Below are 18,757 nucleotides of genomic sequence, written 5' to 3' on the forward strand. Positions count from 1 at the left end.
AGTCGAATATACTTTATATAGGAACAAAAGTTGTGAAATTCTTTTTCATTGGTTCAAATGTGTTTGTTAAAATGACCCAATACTTTGTCGCGAACATAAATATTTAAGATACCTCAAAGCTATAATGCATCAAAAAACGCTCCTGTTGAATTATCATAATTTTGCATACGCAAAAAAACTTTAATCTTATTTTGTTTGCATGATTTACACAATGATGAATTATGACATGAGTAAACTTCATCATAGCTGTAGGTCAAACTAATATATGTTTATGAAGGTAATTCATATTTTTAGAGCAATAGTTCAGTTAACTGAGGCCTATATAATCAGATAGGTAATGATGACGTAAACATCAATCTTTTGTATACTTTTAAAACACAACTGTTGCCATCCCTATTCATCAGGCCTCGGTGATGGCTGACAGGCGTGGCCTCATGGATCATCATCAGGGAGTAGTACCCAGGGCGATGCTGGCCGCTTTTATCGTCATTTTGAGCGGTCATCAACCAGCAGTCAACGAGGTGCATGCGTTCCTAAACTCTAGCTACAAGTCTCACGTTACTAAACAACTCTAGCTACAAGTCTCACGTTCTTAAACTCTTGCTACAAGTCTCACGTTCCTAAACTCTAGCTACAAGTCTCACGTTACTAAACAACTCTAGCTACAAGTCTCACGTTCTTAAACTCTTGCTACAAGTCTCACGTTCCTAAACTCTAGCTACAAGTCTCCCGTTCCTAAACTCTAGCTACAAGTCTCACGTTCCTAAACTCTAGACATAAGTCTCCCGTTCCTAAACTCTAACTACAAGTCTCCCGTTCCTAAACTCTAGCTACAAGTTTCACGTAACTAAACTCTATCCACAAGTCTCCCGTTCCTAAACTCTATCCACAAGTCTCCCGTTCCTAAACTCTAGCTACAAGTCTCACGTCCCCAAACTCTAGCTACAGGTCTCACGTTCCTAAACTCTAGCTACAGGTCTCAAGTTCCTAAACTCTAGCTACAAGTCTCCCGTTCCTAAACTCTAGCTACAAGTCTCCCGTTCCTAAACTCTAGCTACAAGTCTCCCGTTCCTAAACTCTAGATACAAGTCTCACGTTCCTAAGCTCTATCCACAAGTCTCACGTTCCTAAACTCTAGCTACAAGTCTCACGATCCTAAACTCTAGCTACAAGTCTCCCGTTCCTAAACTCTATCTACAAGTCTAACGTTCCTAAACTCTATCTACAAGTCTAACGTTCCTAAACTCTAGCTACAAGTCTAACGTTCCTAAACTCTAGCTACAAGTCTCCCGTTCCTAAACTCTATCTACAAGTCTAACGTTCCTAAACTCTAGCTACAAGTCTCACGTTCCTAAACTCTAGACACAAGTCTCACGTTCCTGTTTTTAGAAAGTACTGTAAATGTATTTTTTGATTTTTTGCATTTTCAGGTATTTACCGTAAATCTGCTCACGTCCATTTGATTAATTGCTTGGTTTGTGATGTAAATAAAGATCCGTACGTATAAATGACTATCTTCACAATAGCGAATTATATTTCTTCTTTTAAAATAAGTGATGGAGCCATTTCCATAGTCTTAACAATTTTATAGGAAATTCATAAATCGGAGTGAAAACTGTGCTATCTCTTTATCTTTGGATATTCATCTTTAATGTTGATATCGCTAATTGGGAACTAGTGTGAATTGATATTTAAATTTTGATCGTTTGATCCTTGGATTGAATTAAATTTTACGCACTTTAAACCACGAGTTAAATGATTAATGATTAAAGTGAGACCAGTTGATCATGGCGTTATAGACAGGTCGATTTATAATATAATATCATTATACGCTAATAATGGTGAGAAGATAACATGTATCCAGTATAAATGTATCACTTCAAACCTTTATCATCGATGACAACAATTCCAGGAGTTAATCATTTTGTTGTTTTATATTGACAAAAATTTGTTTAAAATAAACCATTACAGTTGATATTAAAGCAGTTTTATTATGCTATATTGTTTAAATTGTTTTTTTAAATCATTAAATATAAAATCAAAGTATATTAATGCTGTATCATTAATTTTTTTAAATAAAAAAATCACCACAATTGAAATCAAAGTTGTATTTTTCAATCTTTGTTTTAAAATCATCAATATTGAAATCAGAGTACATGTACTTTATTTACCGTTTACTCTTGTTGGTTTTTATCATTTTATTTGATATTGGTTCATTTTCAGGAATACTTAGTATTATGTACCGATTTCCCTCATTACACCTACAGTTTACCTTATCATACTCACAAACGTGTGTCTCTTAAACATGTTACAAAGTTGGGACAATGCTGTATAATTAAATGAATAAATGTACATTTTTGTTTTTATCTGCCCATCTGCTGAGAATGTTTTCTAAAATCTTTTTGTTGTTGTTGCTAAAAATGGATTTTAAAAAGTTTTGAAGTCCCTGATCCCTGATTTATTGGCGGCTTCAACATTACGTTAACAGAACAGACCATGAATAGGCGCCATTAGCCAGACGCTGGTTGACGTAAAATTAAAGTGATTGAATTTTTGTATGACGCTCGCCGACATGAATTATATAAACTTAGATAACATTCTTATCACTGTTGTTTTTTATATTTACATTTTCTAGGGTCTTCATCTGTGGAAAGACTGCAAATCACATTTTGTGACGTATAGTTCAATACAGTTCAATCAATGACTTGAAAAGTATTTCGATAACATCAAAATGTTACAAAAATATTTCAGTTCCCTGTAAGTCTACCTTCGGTTATTTTAATTTTACAACAAAAATCGAGATTTTATTTAGAAGAAATGTGTTATTATGTTTCGTTTGTTTGTTCATACGTAAGTTTAGGGTTTTCTTTTTCTTTTTCCGAAATAGTTATAAAAGTTCTCTTTCCATCGGGTTTCTAAAAAGAACACCTTTGTTGTAAAATGTTTTCGTTGGTTTGGATTCATTTTGATTTATGACAACAGCCCATCATAATAATTCCTTGACTTGCTGTTGTTTATGACAGTTAAGATCGGAGTGAACAGTAAAATTTACTTTAAAATACTGGTTAAATAGGTTCTACATTTTACAATCTGCCTGCTAAAATTCAAGACTTTTTAAAGCCATTGTTTTATTTAGTCTATCTTTTTTATAATATTGAAATTTTTGCTATTAAGTTCATTAGCTTAAAGCTACAAATACATCATAAATCTTAGGAATGGGAACTAGGAAGGAAAAAAAGTGCGGACTACCTTTCCTAAAACCGGACCAGTTTTACCTGCGTATTGCGTGTACCTGACCGTCATTGCGGTGATTGTTTATAATTCTGTGATAGAAGTGGCGTGACGCACTACAGGTATATTATTTGATTTTTAGAAATTTTAAAACAAAATTAAAAATGACTAAATGCAAAAACCTTTCCATACTATTAGAATCTGAATTGATATCCTCAGTAGTTATTATCATGAAAAACAAGTGAATCTAGTTCAAATGTAATATAAATCGAGTGTAATTTAAACCTACAAGTACATCCCATATGTCTCAGGTTGCCTTTGTGATGCCTCGGTTAATATGTAGACGTACTTACAGACATCAGACACCCATCCATATTGTGACCACTCTCTATCAACCACAGACTCTGGTTTAAACAGACTTGAAATGTTTATATGCCTGCTTTCAAAATATTAATAATTTCACTTAATCTTCAATCTTTTAAGGAAAAATTTGACGTATTCTTTCTAAACAGACTATACCCCCATCCACCACATTTCAGAGGGTGGTAATACAGATAAACTGGATTTACATTCACCAAAGAAGTAAATGCACTAGGATAGAAAATATCACTACTGTTGTCGTCTGTTTACAAATGTATATATGATTGATATATATTATATATATAAAGTCAGGAATGTCTGTGTCTGTGGCAATATTCACTAAATACACAAGAAGAAAGCATTTGTGGATGTATTGCGCCTCAAACTGTCTAATTATAACATCGTACAATTTCTTTTCTTTGTATTAATTTCTGACGAATTAAATTTTAAAAAAATATATGTTTGTCAAAACACATAAAACAAAGAGGATTAAAGTATATATTCGTGTTTATCAGAAAACAATGTCATTCTCGTATATAAATATATGTAGATCTATCAAAATTACCATCTCTAAAAGTTATTTTATTTTATTTTAATCTAGAACATTGCATTAAATTGCATTCTTTCGAATATCTACTTCAATTTAAATATAGATTATCTGCTTTAATTGTTTTATAAATTACAAGCACTTGTAGTTAATTAGAGTCCCAGGATCTCATTAAGACATTTAATTTGTAAATAAAAAAAATTAGAGAGAGAAAAGCAAAAGAGATATAAAATAACAAAGGAAGTAATCATCTAAAAGCCTGAATACAAAACTATAAAAGTCCTACAATCTATAAAGCGACATTCTCATTCAGCTGAGTCTTATTTCTGATATTTATACAGTTCAGACAATGGATGTTTGCAAAAGTCAGGTTGGGATGTACTTGTTTAATAGACAACAAATACTTTTAACAAGCTTTGTATTCATTCATATGTTAATTCATCACTCGCCTTGCATTAAACACGTATAAATTACGCACGGCGGCGATTTGTCATTCTTTACATACAAATAATCCATCCTTCTAAAATCTGCACGAATAGAATGACACTTCACAGCAGATTCGTGAAAAAGACACATGGGAGAGAGAGAGAGAGAGAGAGAGAGAGAGAGAGAGAGAGAGAGAGAGAGAGAGAGAGAGAGAGAGAGAGAGAGAGAGAGAGAGAGAGAGAGAGATTTAATAATTTTTATTTTTCAAATCTAAGACGATTGATAATGACAGGGTTGACCTCATTTTCTCCCGAAGCTTGGCCGTTTCTTCTTCCTTTGACCTGGCATCATTTAACTTCAGAAAAAATGTAGTCCATCAGCATTTTCTGAAAGATAACTTTTCACTTTGTTCACAATTCTGGTGATGCTATTCCAGTCATAGCCTGCCGCCTTCGTCTCTGTTTCTAGGGTCCTTCTCCATGTATGCTTTTGTCTTCCAGGCTTCCTCTTTCTTGGTGGAGTCCATTTCAAAGATCTTCTGTCAAAACACTTTTCAGTCCCTAGTTATCCTTCATGGCAAATATTTTATTAAAAAATCAATTCAGCCTCTCCTGGTCTTAGCTGTTAGTGTTAGGCTGTTTTCTCCCATGACGTAGTTTCTGTATACTTAGTTGAACTAAAATCAGGTGCATATTTTTTTTATAAAAAATATCTGCTAATGTTCCTGATCAAAATTTGATTGATTTTGATAAAGCGTGAGTTAGTTGATAAGACCATGGTTATTCAATACATGTACCTAAAGTGGGAATTCATGCATGGGGTTCGTTCATTAGAGTAGCAGACCTTCATGGGTGTGTTCCCGTTTTGCACACATTTGATAATTGGGTATAGAACAATAGGTGTGAATTGTGTTGTGATAGCAATTACAGTCTGCTTTCAGTCAAAGATTTTACCTGGATTTTTACTTGTGTTTTATCATTCATTCATCAGCGCCATGAAACAAGAAGACTATAGATATTTTGTTGTGTTTTAGTCTTATAACTAATAACTATCACAATTTTTTTTCATTTGATAAAATAAAGATCAAATTAATATTTTTAGTCTTAAATTTCCGCTCACTGATAAGAAAAATAAGGATTAGATGATTTGACTTTTACATTTTTGCCCATTTACTTTAAATATAAAACTCGATGAATTGAGGAAAAATTGCTGGTCCCGGGCCAATTGGAAGCTGATTCAGTGTATAATTATATGATAAAGGGGAAAACTACACGGACAGCCATGATCATATGGGGTAGTCCGTGTCTCTTTTTACAACTTACATTGTAGATGCAAAATATGTAAATCGCATGTTTATAATTGGTTGTTAGGTATCAACAGAAAGATTATTATGAAAAGAAACAGACCTTTATCACAAAATATTTCAATCTTCGGAGTAGCGGTATTGACAGTAGATCTTATGATCGACATCACCGCTTTAGTATATTGCGGGTCACTTTTCTGGATTTTCAAATCAGCAGCTCAATAAATTCCGACAAAAATAATAATTTAAATATTGATTCGATATACCTCAAACTGAAGAAGGTTGAAAATGTATGAATTAGGTCTACATTTAATAGGTTTTGTGAAAAAAATATTTTCAGTTTTTGAAGCATATAAAATTGCCTATTTATCATCATATCGTCATACATTAATTTGTCTAATAGTATTCTCTTCGATTCTCTTCAACAACTGAAATACCCCCATTGCAATTCTTTGAAAATGGACAACCTACATTAGCCTTTTCAGATATTGAAAAAACAGAAACTTTGAACAGATATTTTTCATCAATTTCAAATATTGAATCTGCGAATCGTTCATTACCAAATTTATACTATATGTGTAATGATTTTTTTTCAGATATTCACATAGAGGTTCAAGAAGTTTTTGACATTATATCAATCTTGCCCGTTAATAAGGCTATTGGCCCTGATAATATTAGTCATAGAATGTTGAAATATACAAAATTTTCCATTTCAAAACCTTTATGTATGCTTTTTAACAAATCACTTGTTGAAAATTCATTTCCAAATTATTGGAAAATAGCTCATGTTCTACCGCTCTTTAAGAAAGATGATCCATCTGTTGCAAGTAACTACAGACCGGTATCCCTGCTAAGCTGTGTCAGCAAAATTATGGAAAGGATAGTTTTTAAGCACGTTTATAATTTCTTTCACGAAAATAATTTATTCTATAAATACCAGGCAGGTTTTTTGCCTGGCCATTCCACGGTATTCCAACTATTAGAAACATATCATAGCATTGTCAAAAGTATAGAAGATGGGAAAATGTGTTGTATGATTTTTTGTGATTTGTCTAAAGCTTTTGACAGGGTGTGGCACGAAGCCCTAATTTTTAAACTTCAAACTTATGGTATAAGTGGGCATCTTTTACAATGGTTTAAAAGTTACTTAAGTGATAGAACACAAAGGGTAATGTACAAAAACAAGTTATCATCAACGTTATGTATCAATGCTGGTGTTCCTCAAGGGTCAGTATTAGGACCACTTTTATTTCTTATTTACATTAATGATGTAGCAACGAATATGTTATCATTTTGTAGACTTTATGCTGATGATAATTCATTACAGCATTGTGATTTATATACTAAAAACATTGAAATTGTATTGAACCATGATCTGAAAATTCTCAGCGATTGGTCTGACAAGTGGTTATTGAAATTTAATCCGTCTAAAACAAAAGCTGTTTTTTTCACTAAGAAACATGTAGAAGAATTTCCTAAGTTATTTTTTCAAGGGTGTCAACTGGACTATGTTTCAACCCACAGACATCTTGGTTTACTTTTTTCTAATGATTTAAGTTGGTCTCAATATATTAATAATATAGTAAACAGTGCATACAAAAAATTAGGACTTTTGAAAAAACTTAAGTTTACTCTAGGTAGAACTAATTTATCAAAAATGTATATCACGTTTATTAGACCAGTTCTTGAATATGCTTCTGTAGTATGGGACGGTTGCAATATGTTTGACATGGAGAGATTAGAAAAAGTTCAATTAAGTGCTGCAAGGATTGTTACTGGTTTACCCATTTTAGCATCTACAGATTCTCTCTACACAGAAACTGGCTGGGAATCTCTGGTCAGTCGACGAAATAAGGCTAAATTAATAACCATGTTTAAAATTCATACAAATCAAGTACCTGAGTACTTGAGCAATATTATTCCTCCCGTAACAAAAAATGTCTCAATATATCACACAAGAAATAGCGAAAATTATAGTGTTCCAATCAGCAGATTAGAACTTTACAAAAAATCTTTTGTACCTGACACCATTCGGAAATGGAATTCTCTCAAATTAGAAGTTAGGGAAGCAACGTCTCTCAACATATTCAAGAAAAACATTACTGAAAGTATTCCTCAACCTCCAAAATATTTTTCATTTGGTAAACGCACTATTAATATTTTACATACCAAGTTGAGACACAACTGTATTTTGAATTATGATCTGTATAGAAGAAACATTATTGAATCACCCAATTGTATTTGTGGTCAAAAGGAGGATGTTTATCACTTTTTCTTTGTATGCAAGAATTATGTAAATGCAAGAAACAATCTTTTTGAATTACTTTTTAATAGGCTTGATGAAACAATTTTAATTAACTCACATTTGCTTCTTTGGGGTAGTGACAATTTGTCTTACAATACAAACTGCTTTATTTTTTCAGCAGTTCAAAAGTTTATTAATGAGTCTGGAAGATTTAATAATTAAATTCCTTTTTGCTTTTGCTTTCTATACTGTACATTAACGTTATCTACTATATATTTGCAATTACTTTGTAAATGTATGTCTATGAATTTAATTATTATAAAGTCAATAACTATAAGTAACATGTAATATTATATGTACTATGACAATTGTATATATTGTATGTATTATCATTAGGAGAGGAACTTGTAAGTTGCAAGAACTTGTTTCCGATCCTTTTGTGTTACTTACACAATAAAATATGTTCAAATCTCTTCGATTATTCAAGCCACAGCATAAATGAAAAATAATTAGCAGCGTTTTCACTAGACACATTTCCTCCATTTATGTAAGCAAAAGCAATAAATAAATACTAATCTATGATATTTTCTCTTCAAACGTGTAGCGTGTAAATGTACTTCCTAAAGGCAGGAAGTTAAACAAAAGCACTACATACACAACATTTTTGCAATAATCTTTTTTGTTTAAAGAAATTAATGAAATTGTTGATGACCAAATCGATGTTTAAATTAAATTTCAGAACATGGATGTCAATTATTATGTAAATGTGCCTCTATGCAAGTTATATTGTAACATAAAATAAATGTAAATATCAATTGCGAGTAGATATGATTTATTTATTTCATTGTCAATTGCCCTTACAGGAACTGTGATATAGACTATAGGAGTTAAGCAATTATCTCACCTGGTCAAATTCCCGTTTCGCACACATTTTTTCGATACCTAATTTTCAAATGTGTGCAAAACGGGAACAAACCCCTTCATGTACCTCTTCATTGGTTATCAGCCAAACCTGACAATGGCCTCTTCAGGCACGTAGCATAAAGGGGGGGAGCAGGGGGGGGCAGCGCCCCCCCCCCACCCACTTTTTCTCGCAGCAACAAATTTTTTAAAATTTACATATAAAAAATTGAATTATCATGGAGTTGCCACCCCCCCCCCCCACTTTTTTGGGAGTATGTAAAAAAATATATGAAAATTACGGAAATTGAAGTAATATACTACGCCGACTGTGTGTGCAGTCAGAGAGTTAGTCTTCCTTTATAGTTCTGTGTGTGTAGTCAGAGAGTTAGTGTGAAGTCCGTTCTCACCTAGATCACATAGAGTGCTGGTGAAGGTTTAAAATGATGGACGGTCGAGGCAATTATAAGGCTACTCTATATTATGATATTGGAAACTGATTAAATTTTAAAGGTTAAGTTTTGAGATTTTTCAGGAATGTAGAATCGATTTTGAAGGGGGGGGGGGGATGAGGTCAAAAAATCTTGATAACGTAAACAAAACCCCCAAAAGACGTGTGAAAATCTTAATCCATGTGTGTGTGTGTGTGTGTGTGTGTGTGTGAGGGCGTGGGTGTGTGTAAGTGTTCGGGGGCGTGGGGGGGGGGGGGCGCTGTTAGAAGTATACCTACCACTTTTATTTCCTTATTCTCAAAACAATTTTTACATGTTAAATTCATCATAAAGCCCTTGGGGTTTTATTGAATTTGATCACGTCCCGACGATAATGGTCACCCAAGAATGCTCTTCTTATTCTTTTATAACAACTCAGACATGTAGCATCGTTTCTGAAAGACGAATCTATCCACACATCTTGATACACGGAAAAAGGAAACAAATCCATTTTCGTTACATGGTGTGGGAGGGGGGGGGGGGGCGTGGTAACAAAAAAAATCAAGAGGCAACCGATTTGAACCTTGTTCTTGTAAAGGAAATTATCTTACTAAAAAAGCAATATTTTAACGTCAGGTGGATAAGGTATGAATTAAAGAAAAATGTCCGTTTCAAAAAAGTGGGAGACCAAAGTGAAAAACTTATCATGTATATCAAATTTAGAACTAATGAATTTCCTGCATAGTTTAGCTGAAACTGATTCAAAACTTTAAAATAAAATAAAGCGTAAAGAAATATAATGCAGTGGACGACAAGTTTTCATCAGACAAGCTTTCTTGAGTTTACTATAATTATGCTATACCTATACCAGGGTATGTAAAGTCTGTGCAGGGTTTTATTTTATTTTCTTTGTCATTTTCATTGATTATTCACTTTCAATGGTTATTTGTACAGTTGTCAGACGTATTAAAGTCATTAACAATGAATTATTATGAATTGTAAAGAATAATATTACAGGAAAGTACATGAATCGTATTTTTATCAACTTTTATTTCTGGAAACATCAGATGATAAGGGTCTATGATGATCCTGACTCCTGATATGGTACACCTGCACAGAGTTGTGTAAATCATAAATAATAAAAATGTAATTGGAGCACAGTGCATGGTCAGTGATCTCATATGTATACAGCATGGCTCATTAAATTTGAGATGATCAGAAACATACAGTCACGTAACAGACACGGAAAAAAAATATTTAAATAAGTAGATCAAACAGTACATAAAATTTGCACAAAAATACACACAAGCATACGAAGTACACTTATTTTACGTAGACAACAATTCTATGTCTTTATTCAACGAGTTTTAAAATTACTTAGTAATATTTATGATTACCTCGCCGTATCAAATTGTGGATTTTCAATTTTGTTCAAGAAAGTTTGTCTGGTTTTTTATTAGGTGAAGGGGGGGGGGCACAATTTTACAACCCAGAGAATTCAAGCCAAGAGAGACAAATGTTATTCTATATGGAACCAGAAACACGTCCAATAACTCTATTCCTGATATTATCAGGAAAAAAAACCCATATAATCCCTATAACCATAACATTAGACAAACTATTTCTATCTAATATATTGTCTGATTCAAATGTGAAATAAGCGATTTGATTATATGTTCTACCAAAATCAGGATTCACAAACTCTGTATTTTTTTCACACAAACAAATTATAGTTATTATAATAGGAATATTGAACTGTTATCAAATACATGTACAGCTGTAACGCATTTTAATATGAACTGTGATAATTCCGCGTTTACCAACGATGTTAATTCTGATTTAATATTTTATACTCCTACAAATAAGTACATCAAGGGAGTGGACACCAGTGTTACAACGCACTTTGAACATAATTTTCAAAGTGCGTTAATTTTTCAAAGTGCGTTGCCAAAATGCAGCAAATTTCCTTCTTATTTGGTACATTTGGTCTATGTCAGAAACGAAAATGATTTATATATGTGATTTTTTTAGATCAGTGCATAACATATCTCAATTGACTTCAATTGCATGTGCTTACAAACACACATGATGTGAAAAAGGATACGTTAGTTATGTTTATCAAAAACAATATGATCTTTTAGAAGATCAGTGCGAGATAAACAAATCCCTACATCCTAATGCTGATTGTTTGGTTTATGATAAATTTATGGTTGTCTCTGTAACTTTTTTTAAATAATGCAATGATTTATTTAATTGGAAATTGAAAAGACTGTTTATGTTGAAACACTTCCATATTCTTTGACATACTATTGGAGAAATCATTGTTTGGCTAGCTCGTTTTTTCAATATCACTTTACTTAATTTATAGCAAAACTTATTTGTTTTTCATTTCTTATATTTTTTATCCAAGTTGCTGAATACCATATGTTTTATAAGGGAAGATGAGGAGACCCTTTTCCTGTAATTAGATAAATAATGCACTGGTAATTGACCTGTATCATTGGTTAACATACACCCATCCCTCGTTATCCAAGATTGTAAATGAGATTCACTAGTGCTAACGAATCATCATACTATCAACAGATCAGAAATCCAATTCTAGAAATTGTGTTTTATATACAATAAAACTCGGTTATAGCGAAGTACTAGGGACCAATGGAATTACTTCGTAATATCCGTAATTCGTTATATTCGTAAAACGAACTCGTAATTACATCTATAGCGAATTCACTATATACAAATTTTCTTTCACCAGACTACATGTATAATTTTTGCTTATTGATGCTTAAACTTAAAATTCATTACTTTGATACCTGAAAAATCGGATTGTGAATTGAAAAAAAAACAATGAAAATAAATTCATTCAAACTATTTTGTTAAATGGTAGTGCAAACATTTTTAAACTGTAAAGAAATTCGTAATAAAGGTGTTAAATTTCGTTATTATTCATCTCTACAGGACTCAAAATCAATTCGCTATATCCGTAAATTTGTCAGATCCGAATTCGTTATAACCGTAAAATTTTGCAAATATTTGATAGATTTACCGGGGACTCAAAACAATTTCGCTATATCTGAGAACCCGTGTTCGTAATAAACGAGTTTTACTGTGTGTGTACATCTGTATATATATATATTTTCAAAGTGCGTTAAGTGTCTCGATAATAAAAAATATTGATTTACGTTCAAAACGCAGTTTGAAAAAAATGTTCAAAGTGCGTTAAATTGGTCTTTTTAACGCACTTGGAAAATTAAATTAAATAAATGCACTTTGAAAAAAGTTTTGAAAGTTCTTAATTTTTACAAAGTGCGTTGCCACAAAGCTTACGAGTATCTAATACTTAAAATAAGGAAAAGGTTTTAAAATATAATGGTTGAAGTGTAGAATATATGATTCATACACATTCTAATTCAAGGTATAATTGTTAACTTAATCAGGACTAAATGATTTACAAAGATTCAGATTCATTTATACAGAATATGTACTGACAAACCAAATCTATAGTCATTTAAAAGTTCGACATATGCAATTTAGATAACAAACATAATTATTATCGTTTGATTATTTAAGGTGATATTCATGAGTGACTTTGTAATTTAAAATGACTAGTTCGTGATAATGCGAATCATAATTCATTTCATTACTGATTTTTCTATTCGCATTATTTTGACTTATATAAGAAGAGATATTAGAAATTTATGAGAATTACAACATGTTGAAAATATGCTGCAATGTTTTGGTGATGGTGGGATTATTTTCTTGCGTTTATGGTGATTCAGAGGATGTTGTTTTGGTAAGACCATTAGTAAAAAATTCGATTTTCTGAATATTGAAGATGTATTACATGTAATACAGAGCTTAAGACCCCAGACGGCTGTGCTGACATAGATTACGGTTTAGTGGCTGGGGTTAGTAGGAAACGCGCCAACGAGGCTAACCTTATCGATGTTCATGTATTCCTACTGATGCTTCTTTAGGATCATCTTGTTACACCTCTTTATAAGCCAGGGAAGGGCGTTAAAGATTAACATCATGATATATCTTCGAAAGTTTGGATCTCCTTCTTGCCACCCCCCCCCCTTTTGTGGGTAATGGGACCGTTGGATATTTGGATATATCTGTCGCTGTTCTTTCTGGGTTTTCTTTGGTCAGAAACAATCTAGAAGTGGATGGTTATAAATTTCTTATAAATAATATTAGCCCAAGAATACATCCCAGGTTGCGCGATAACTTATAACGAAATGTAAAGAGAGTGTATCATTTTATTAACATCATCTTCACATTAAGTGGGGGTAAAAACGGCAAACGAATGTAAGTTGTTTTAAGAATTTTTACTGCTTTAGCAATCATCACGGCAATTACACCAGAAAGAGCCGGCTGTTTTCTTTGACTTTGAATGAAAGAAACAGTTGCGTGCTCCTGTTGTACTTACGTGAGGTATACGTGTTTACAACATGCTTTTCAGGGACTTTTAAATTCTAGTCTACATGTAATTTCCGTTCCTAGTATTTCGAGTTTCAATGATAAAGAAAGTTAATGCCGATCTGTCTGATTCGATTTTTACAGTTCTTACAGGATATATTCCCAACCAGCTTGGTCACCTCTTACATGTATTGATGGCTAATTCATACGGAAAGAAAGAAATTATCTACTAACAATTTTAAACGAATATATCAAATGTTGAACCTTTCTTTTGCTCCAGAATAAAAATGAAACGTCCCAAGCAGGCCCGGGACCAGCCCGCGTGGATGGCCCCACCAAGTCCTCCTCAGTGCTGAAAGGTAACGATCGGTCACGTGACTACTTCTGTAATTTTAACTAAGATCACTGAACGGTATATGACTCAACATCACATTGACATTTGATTTCAATCGACAGCAAACACGATGTCCATCGTCCGAAAGCTGTCCGAAGCATTTAGATATTCGATTCATAAGAACAAAGGTCAGACTCTTTAGATTGGTGATATCACTGATATTGTAATACTATATAGTAATTGTTATCAGGAATGTCCACGGCTTTTTCTGTTGACTTACAGCGGCGCCTCAGTACCGCTGGCTTTCTGAAGGACCTAACGGCCTATCTTCCGTCTCCAGTCGCGTAGAAACCTCAAAAACCTCGACGGAGAAAGACACGAAAAAAGGTTAACGACTGTAACTTTCTAATCCTTTGACCATGTGTTCATATGATTGTGTAGAAAATACCGTAATTTGTTGGTCTGTGTATATTTTCCAAAGTAATTACTGTTTTAATGTAAAAATACCCGATTATTTGTTGATCTATGTGTGGTCTATGTAATCAGTGTTATTTGTTGATCTGTGTGTGGTCTATGTAATCAGTGTTATTTGTTGATCTGTGTGTGGTCTATGTAATCAGTGTTATTTGTTGATCTGTATGTGGTCTATGTAATCAGTGTTATTTGTTGATCTGTGTGTAGTCTATGTAATCAGTGTTATTTGTTGATCTGTATATGGTCTTTGTAATCAGTGTTATTTGTTGATCTGTGTGTGGTCGATGTAATCAGTGTTATTTGTTGATCTGTGTGTGGTCTATGTAATCAGTGTTATTTGTTGATCTGTGTGTGGTCTATGTAATCAGTGTTATTTGTTGATCTGTGTGTGGTCGATGTAATCAGTGTTATTTGCTGATCTGTGTGTGGTCTGTGTAATCAGTGTTATTTGTTGATCTGTGTGGGGTTTATGTAATCAGTGTTATTTGTTGATCTGTGTGTGGTCTATGTAATCAGTGTTATTTGTTGATCTGTGTGTGGTCTATGTAATCAGTGTTATTTGTTGATCTGTGTGTGGTCTATGTAATCAGTGTTATTTGTTGATCTGTATGTGGTCTATGTAATCAGTGTTATTTGTTGATCTGTGTGTGGTCTATGTAATCAGCGTTATTTGTTGGTCTGTGTGTGGTCTATGTAATAAGTGTTATTTGTTGATTTATGTGTCTCTGTAATTACTATTCTGTAATTACTATTACCTGTTAATTTTTGAGTTGTCTGTATTATTTGTTGGTTAGTAAGTGGTTTATGTTATAACTTCTATATGTTTGTTTGCATACACATGAACATTTGTATATGTAATAACTATTTGTTGGTCTGTGTTTAATATTTCTTTTATACATGTACATATCAGTTACCATGTTTGTCCATGTTTTACCAATGGTAGATGACAGAAGAAGAAAGTTGAAAAACCAATTCCGGTTGTTCCATAATAAACATAAAGGTTCCGATCTTCTGCTCTCGAGTCCAACAAAGGCGGAACTGAAATCAAAGAAGCATACGCCAGTATCGCCCCACAACACCGACGATGGGCCGCGTATGGATATAGTACCAGGTAAATGCCATTTTTGGCGTCAGTGTCATATAGTATCTTCATGTATATGTCAAGGAAACGGAAAGGGGTAAAAAAAAAAACCAATTAGACTTACACAGTAAAGTTACCGAAAATGCGCCATTAATTTCCTTTAGAAATTTCTGAATCCATGTCTGACTTTCATGTGTACAGAGTATCAGTGGATTTAAAGCTATTTTATCACAGCAAGAATAGTCTGATTTTAGACAGGGGGTTACTACACAATAGCTGTTTCATGTGTTATGTGTATTGAAGAACAGTGCGATAACGCTTTGCACGCTTTCGTGGATGATACTCTTGAAAAGCTCTATTCAATACCAAACGGTGTAAACACGGTGACAACTTATATCATTTCAGTAGAGTCATGCCAGTCGTTGACCACTGTTGTAAAAATGTTTGGGAAACGGGTTGAGAATTTTGAAAAAATTATAGCTTATATAAAAGTTCGCATGTTTTAACCCCATTTGGGAAAGTTTATGGGTCTGTTAGGATATCTTATAAGAAAGTTCGTTGGTGAATAAAACAATTTTTCGACGGGCACATAGTTCAAAGATGCATTTAAATCTGGCCGACCTTTGACGTTAACAGGCAAGGCAAATGTTTCAATCGTTAAACGTGATGGCAGATACACGGTTCGTGATATTGTCCAAGCTGCTGGCATCTTGCTAACGCGGATGCATTTCATTTTGAAGCGTATTTTCAAAGTACGAACGATTTCAGCCAGATGACTATGTTGTCCGCGTTTATACGGACAGATCACCATATGACCAAACGCGAGTACAAACCGCTAAGCAATTGCTAAATATGTTTCCGGTATTCAGTCAAAAATTTTCAAATATTGTTACTGGTGACGAAACATGGATTCCCTCTCTCGAACCAGTAAGACAAATTGGAGACAAAATGGGTTACTAAACACGGTAGAGGGCCTGTTGTTGCCAATAGAAACATTAGCACAAAGAAGGTTCTTTATTGCCTATTCTTCTCATCTGATGGTATAGCCGTCCGAATTCAGTGACAAAGGGAAAAACGTTTTGCAGATTGATAAGTAATTACCGATATATTTATACTAGAAAGGCTCAAGAAATATTAACATAAGTGACGCCCTCTGTCAGGATTTAGGCATGATGAAGCTCTATCACATATATTCGAGCTTGTGCAGCGAATTTTGAAATCGGAGAAGGTGGTTGTCTTGCCACAACCACCATACTCCGGATCCACAGATCTAGCCCCTTTTTCTTTTTCCAAACTTAAAAGGTTCTTATTTGTTCGTCCTTACAAGTCCCGACAAGCCCTTGTCTTGGCTCAGCCATCAGTCACTGCCTCAGAGGATTACCTAAATCAGCGTACAGTGACGCATTTCAAAACAACTGGATTCAGAGATTGAAATAAATAGTTATTTCAAACCGCTGAGAAAAATTAAAAGGGATATAATATTTAGTCGAAAGCTTTTGAGATGCGTGTATCATACAATACACAATACATATTGAACAATCTTCGTATATGTTCTGTTATACCGTGGCAAAAAATATGTAAAGGTGAATGTGCACACTTCTTTTTAAATAAGCAGGCACGTAGCATCGTTTTTGAAGGGGAGGGGGTGATTCATCCAAAAAATTTAATTTTTTCCCCCCAAAATCATGAAAATCTTAAGCCATGACGTCGTAGAATACTTACAACTTCAATGTATCTGTTAATTGTTTATTTCATTTTTTTACGTGCTCCAAAAAGAAGTAGAGGGGCCAACTCCATGAAAAATCGATTTTTTAAATGTAAAATTTATAAAAAAAAAAAAAAAAATTGCTGCGATAAAAAGTTTGGGGGCTGTTGCTACGTGCCTGTTTTAAGGAAAACATATTTCTTTCTTCGCATTTTCGTTATTTGGTAACCATGGTAACCAATTTCTGGATTTAGATCACATTTTGATGGCACGGATTCTTCGTCCTAAAAGTCTGCCTCCTCTTGCACCCAATGCCAAGGACATTTCCCTTATCATTCCCAAAAGAAATCGAATAACAAAGGAAACGGGGTTTTACATCTTTGAAAATCTGGAGAGCTTGATAAAACACAACAAATTACACGGTGAGTTTTGTAAACGATTCTTAAATAGTGTTAAATGTTAGATCTCAATTGGGATCATAAAAGCTAAAGTAGATCAATTCTTTTTTTCCCCAGAATTTCGCATAACACCCAGTGACATACATAAAGTGTAATTGTTGTACAGTGTATAAGACTGTTCTGGACCGTTTACAAGTGATGTTTTGAGGCGGCTACAGTTGTCTGTACCTGGATTCCATAGCGGTACCAGAAAGCATCATATTTGGTAACACGTAACAGAGAAGGTCATCTATATAGAAGGAGTCACACAACAGTGCAATGAACGAATAATTTTATGCAGTTCTGTTGTAAGGGGAATAATGGTGATGACTATTTTGTTAAATGTAATAGGCGGAATTAGGGGCGTCCCCTTTTGTGATCATAATTTAAAAAAAATAAAACTACAGAAAATCAGTTTTTTTTGTTGTTCATCATTGATTTTATGATAGGTCAGGTACAGCCAGAAAAGCTCAAAAAAGTGTTTTAAACAACCCAGAACCTGGGAGCTTTCAGGTATCACACCGGTAATCGGCCAATCAAAATGAACTTAGTCAATTGTAGTTCCATATATACTTCAGAATTATTTTTTTCCTTGACTGCATTTTTACATTTTCCTTTACTCAGTTTTAAAATTTTTTGTACCACTGAGTAGGATATTTCATGTATTTTGTTAGGTGATGATCTTTTTTCACAGGGACTACTTCTTTCAGGGCACATGCAGCAGCTTCCTGGGGAGTGTGCAGTCTGTTTACATACAAATGGAAAACACGTGGTTTTGAGGGTAGACCTGTTTGGAGCTAGATATTATGAGAAAATGCAGTATCGCTTGCCCATTTTATGGTGTTAGCTGATGAGATAGGT

The 18,757-nt window shown here is 33.6% G+C and overlaps 1 protein-coding gene across 1 annotated transcript; it reads left to right on the plus strand.

Annotated features, from left to right (window-relative positions):
- Positions 1 to 7,587: 7,587 nt before the first annotated feature.
- LOC128160923 (uncharacterized) lies at positions 7,588 to 18,297 on the plus strand. The gene is made up of 7 exons (XM_052824212.1): positions 7,588 to 7,704; positions 14,146 to 14,224; positions 14,322 to 14,387; positions 14,482 to 14,586; positions 15,617 to 15,784; positions 17,714 to 17,881; positions 17,975 to 18,297. The coding sequence occupies exons 1-7, from the start codon at positions 7,588 to 7,590 to the stop codon at positions 18,010 to 18,012; spliced, it is 741 nt and encodes a 246-aa protein (XP_052680172.1). The 3' UTR covers positions 18,013 to 18,297.
- Positions 18,298 to 18,757: the final 460 nt, after the last annotated feature.

Source organism: Crassostrea angulata, chromosome 8 (assembly GCF_025612915.1).
Source record: "Crassostrea angulata isolate pt1a10 chromosome 8, ASM2561291v2, whole genome shotgun sequence".
Lineage (NCBI taxonomy): Eukaryota > Metazoa > Mollusca > Bivalvia > Ostreida > Ostreidae > Magallana > Magallana angulata.

What these genes read in the sequence shown, in the direction of transcription:
- LOC128160923 (XM_052824212.1), top strand. Translation starts at nt 7,588, where the DNA reads ATGTTTGACATGGAGAGATTAGAAAAAGTTCAATTAAGTGCTGCAAGG. An exon ending in AAACTGGCTGGGAATCTCTG is followed by an intron (nt 7,705 to 14,145) that starts GTCAGTCGACGA and finishes CTTTTGCTCCAG; the next exon opens with AATAAAAATGAAACGTCCCA. An exon ending in GGAGAAAGACACGAAAAAAG is followed by an intron (nt 14,587 to 15,616) that starts GTTAACGACTGT and finishes TACCAATGGTAG; the next exon opens with ATGACAGAAGAAGAAAGTTG.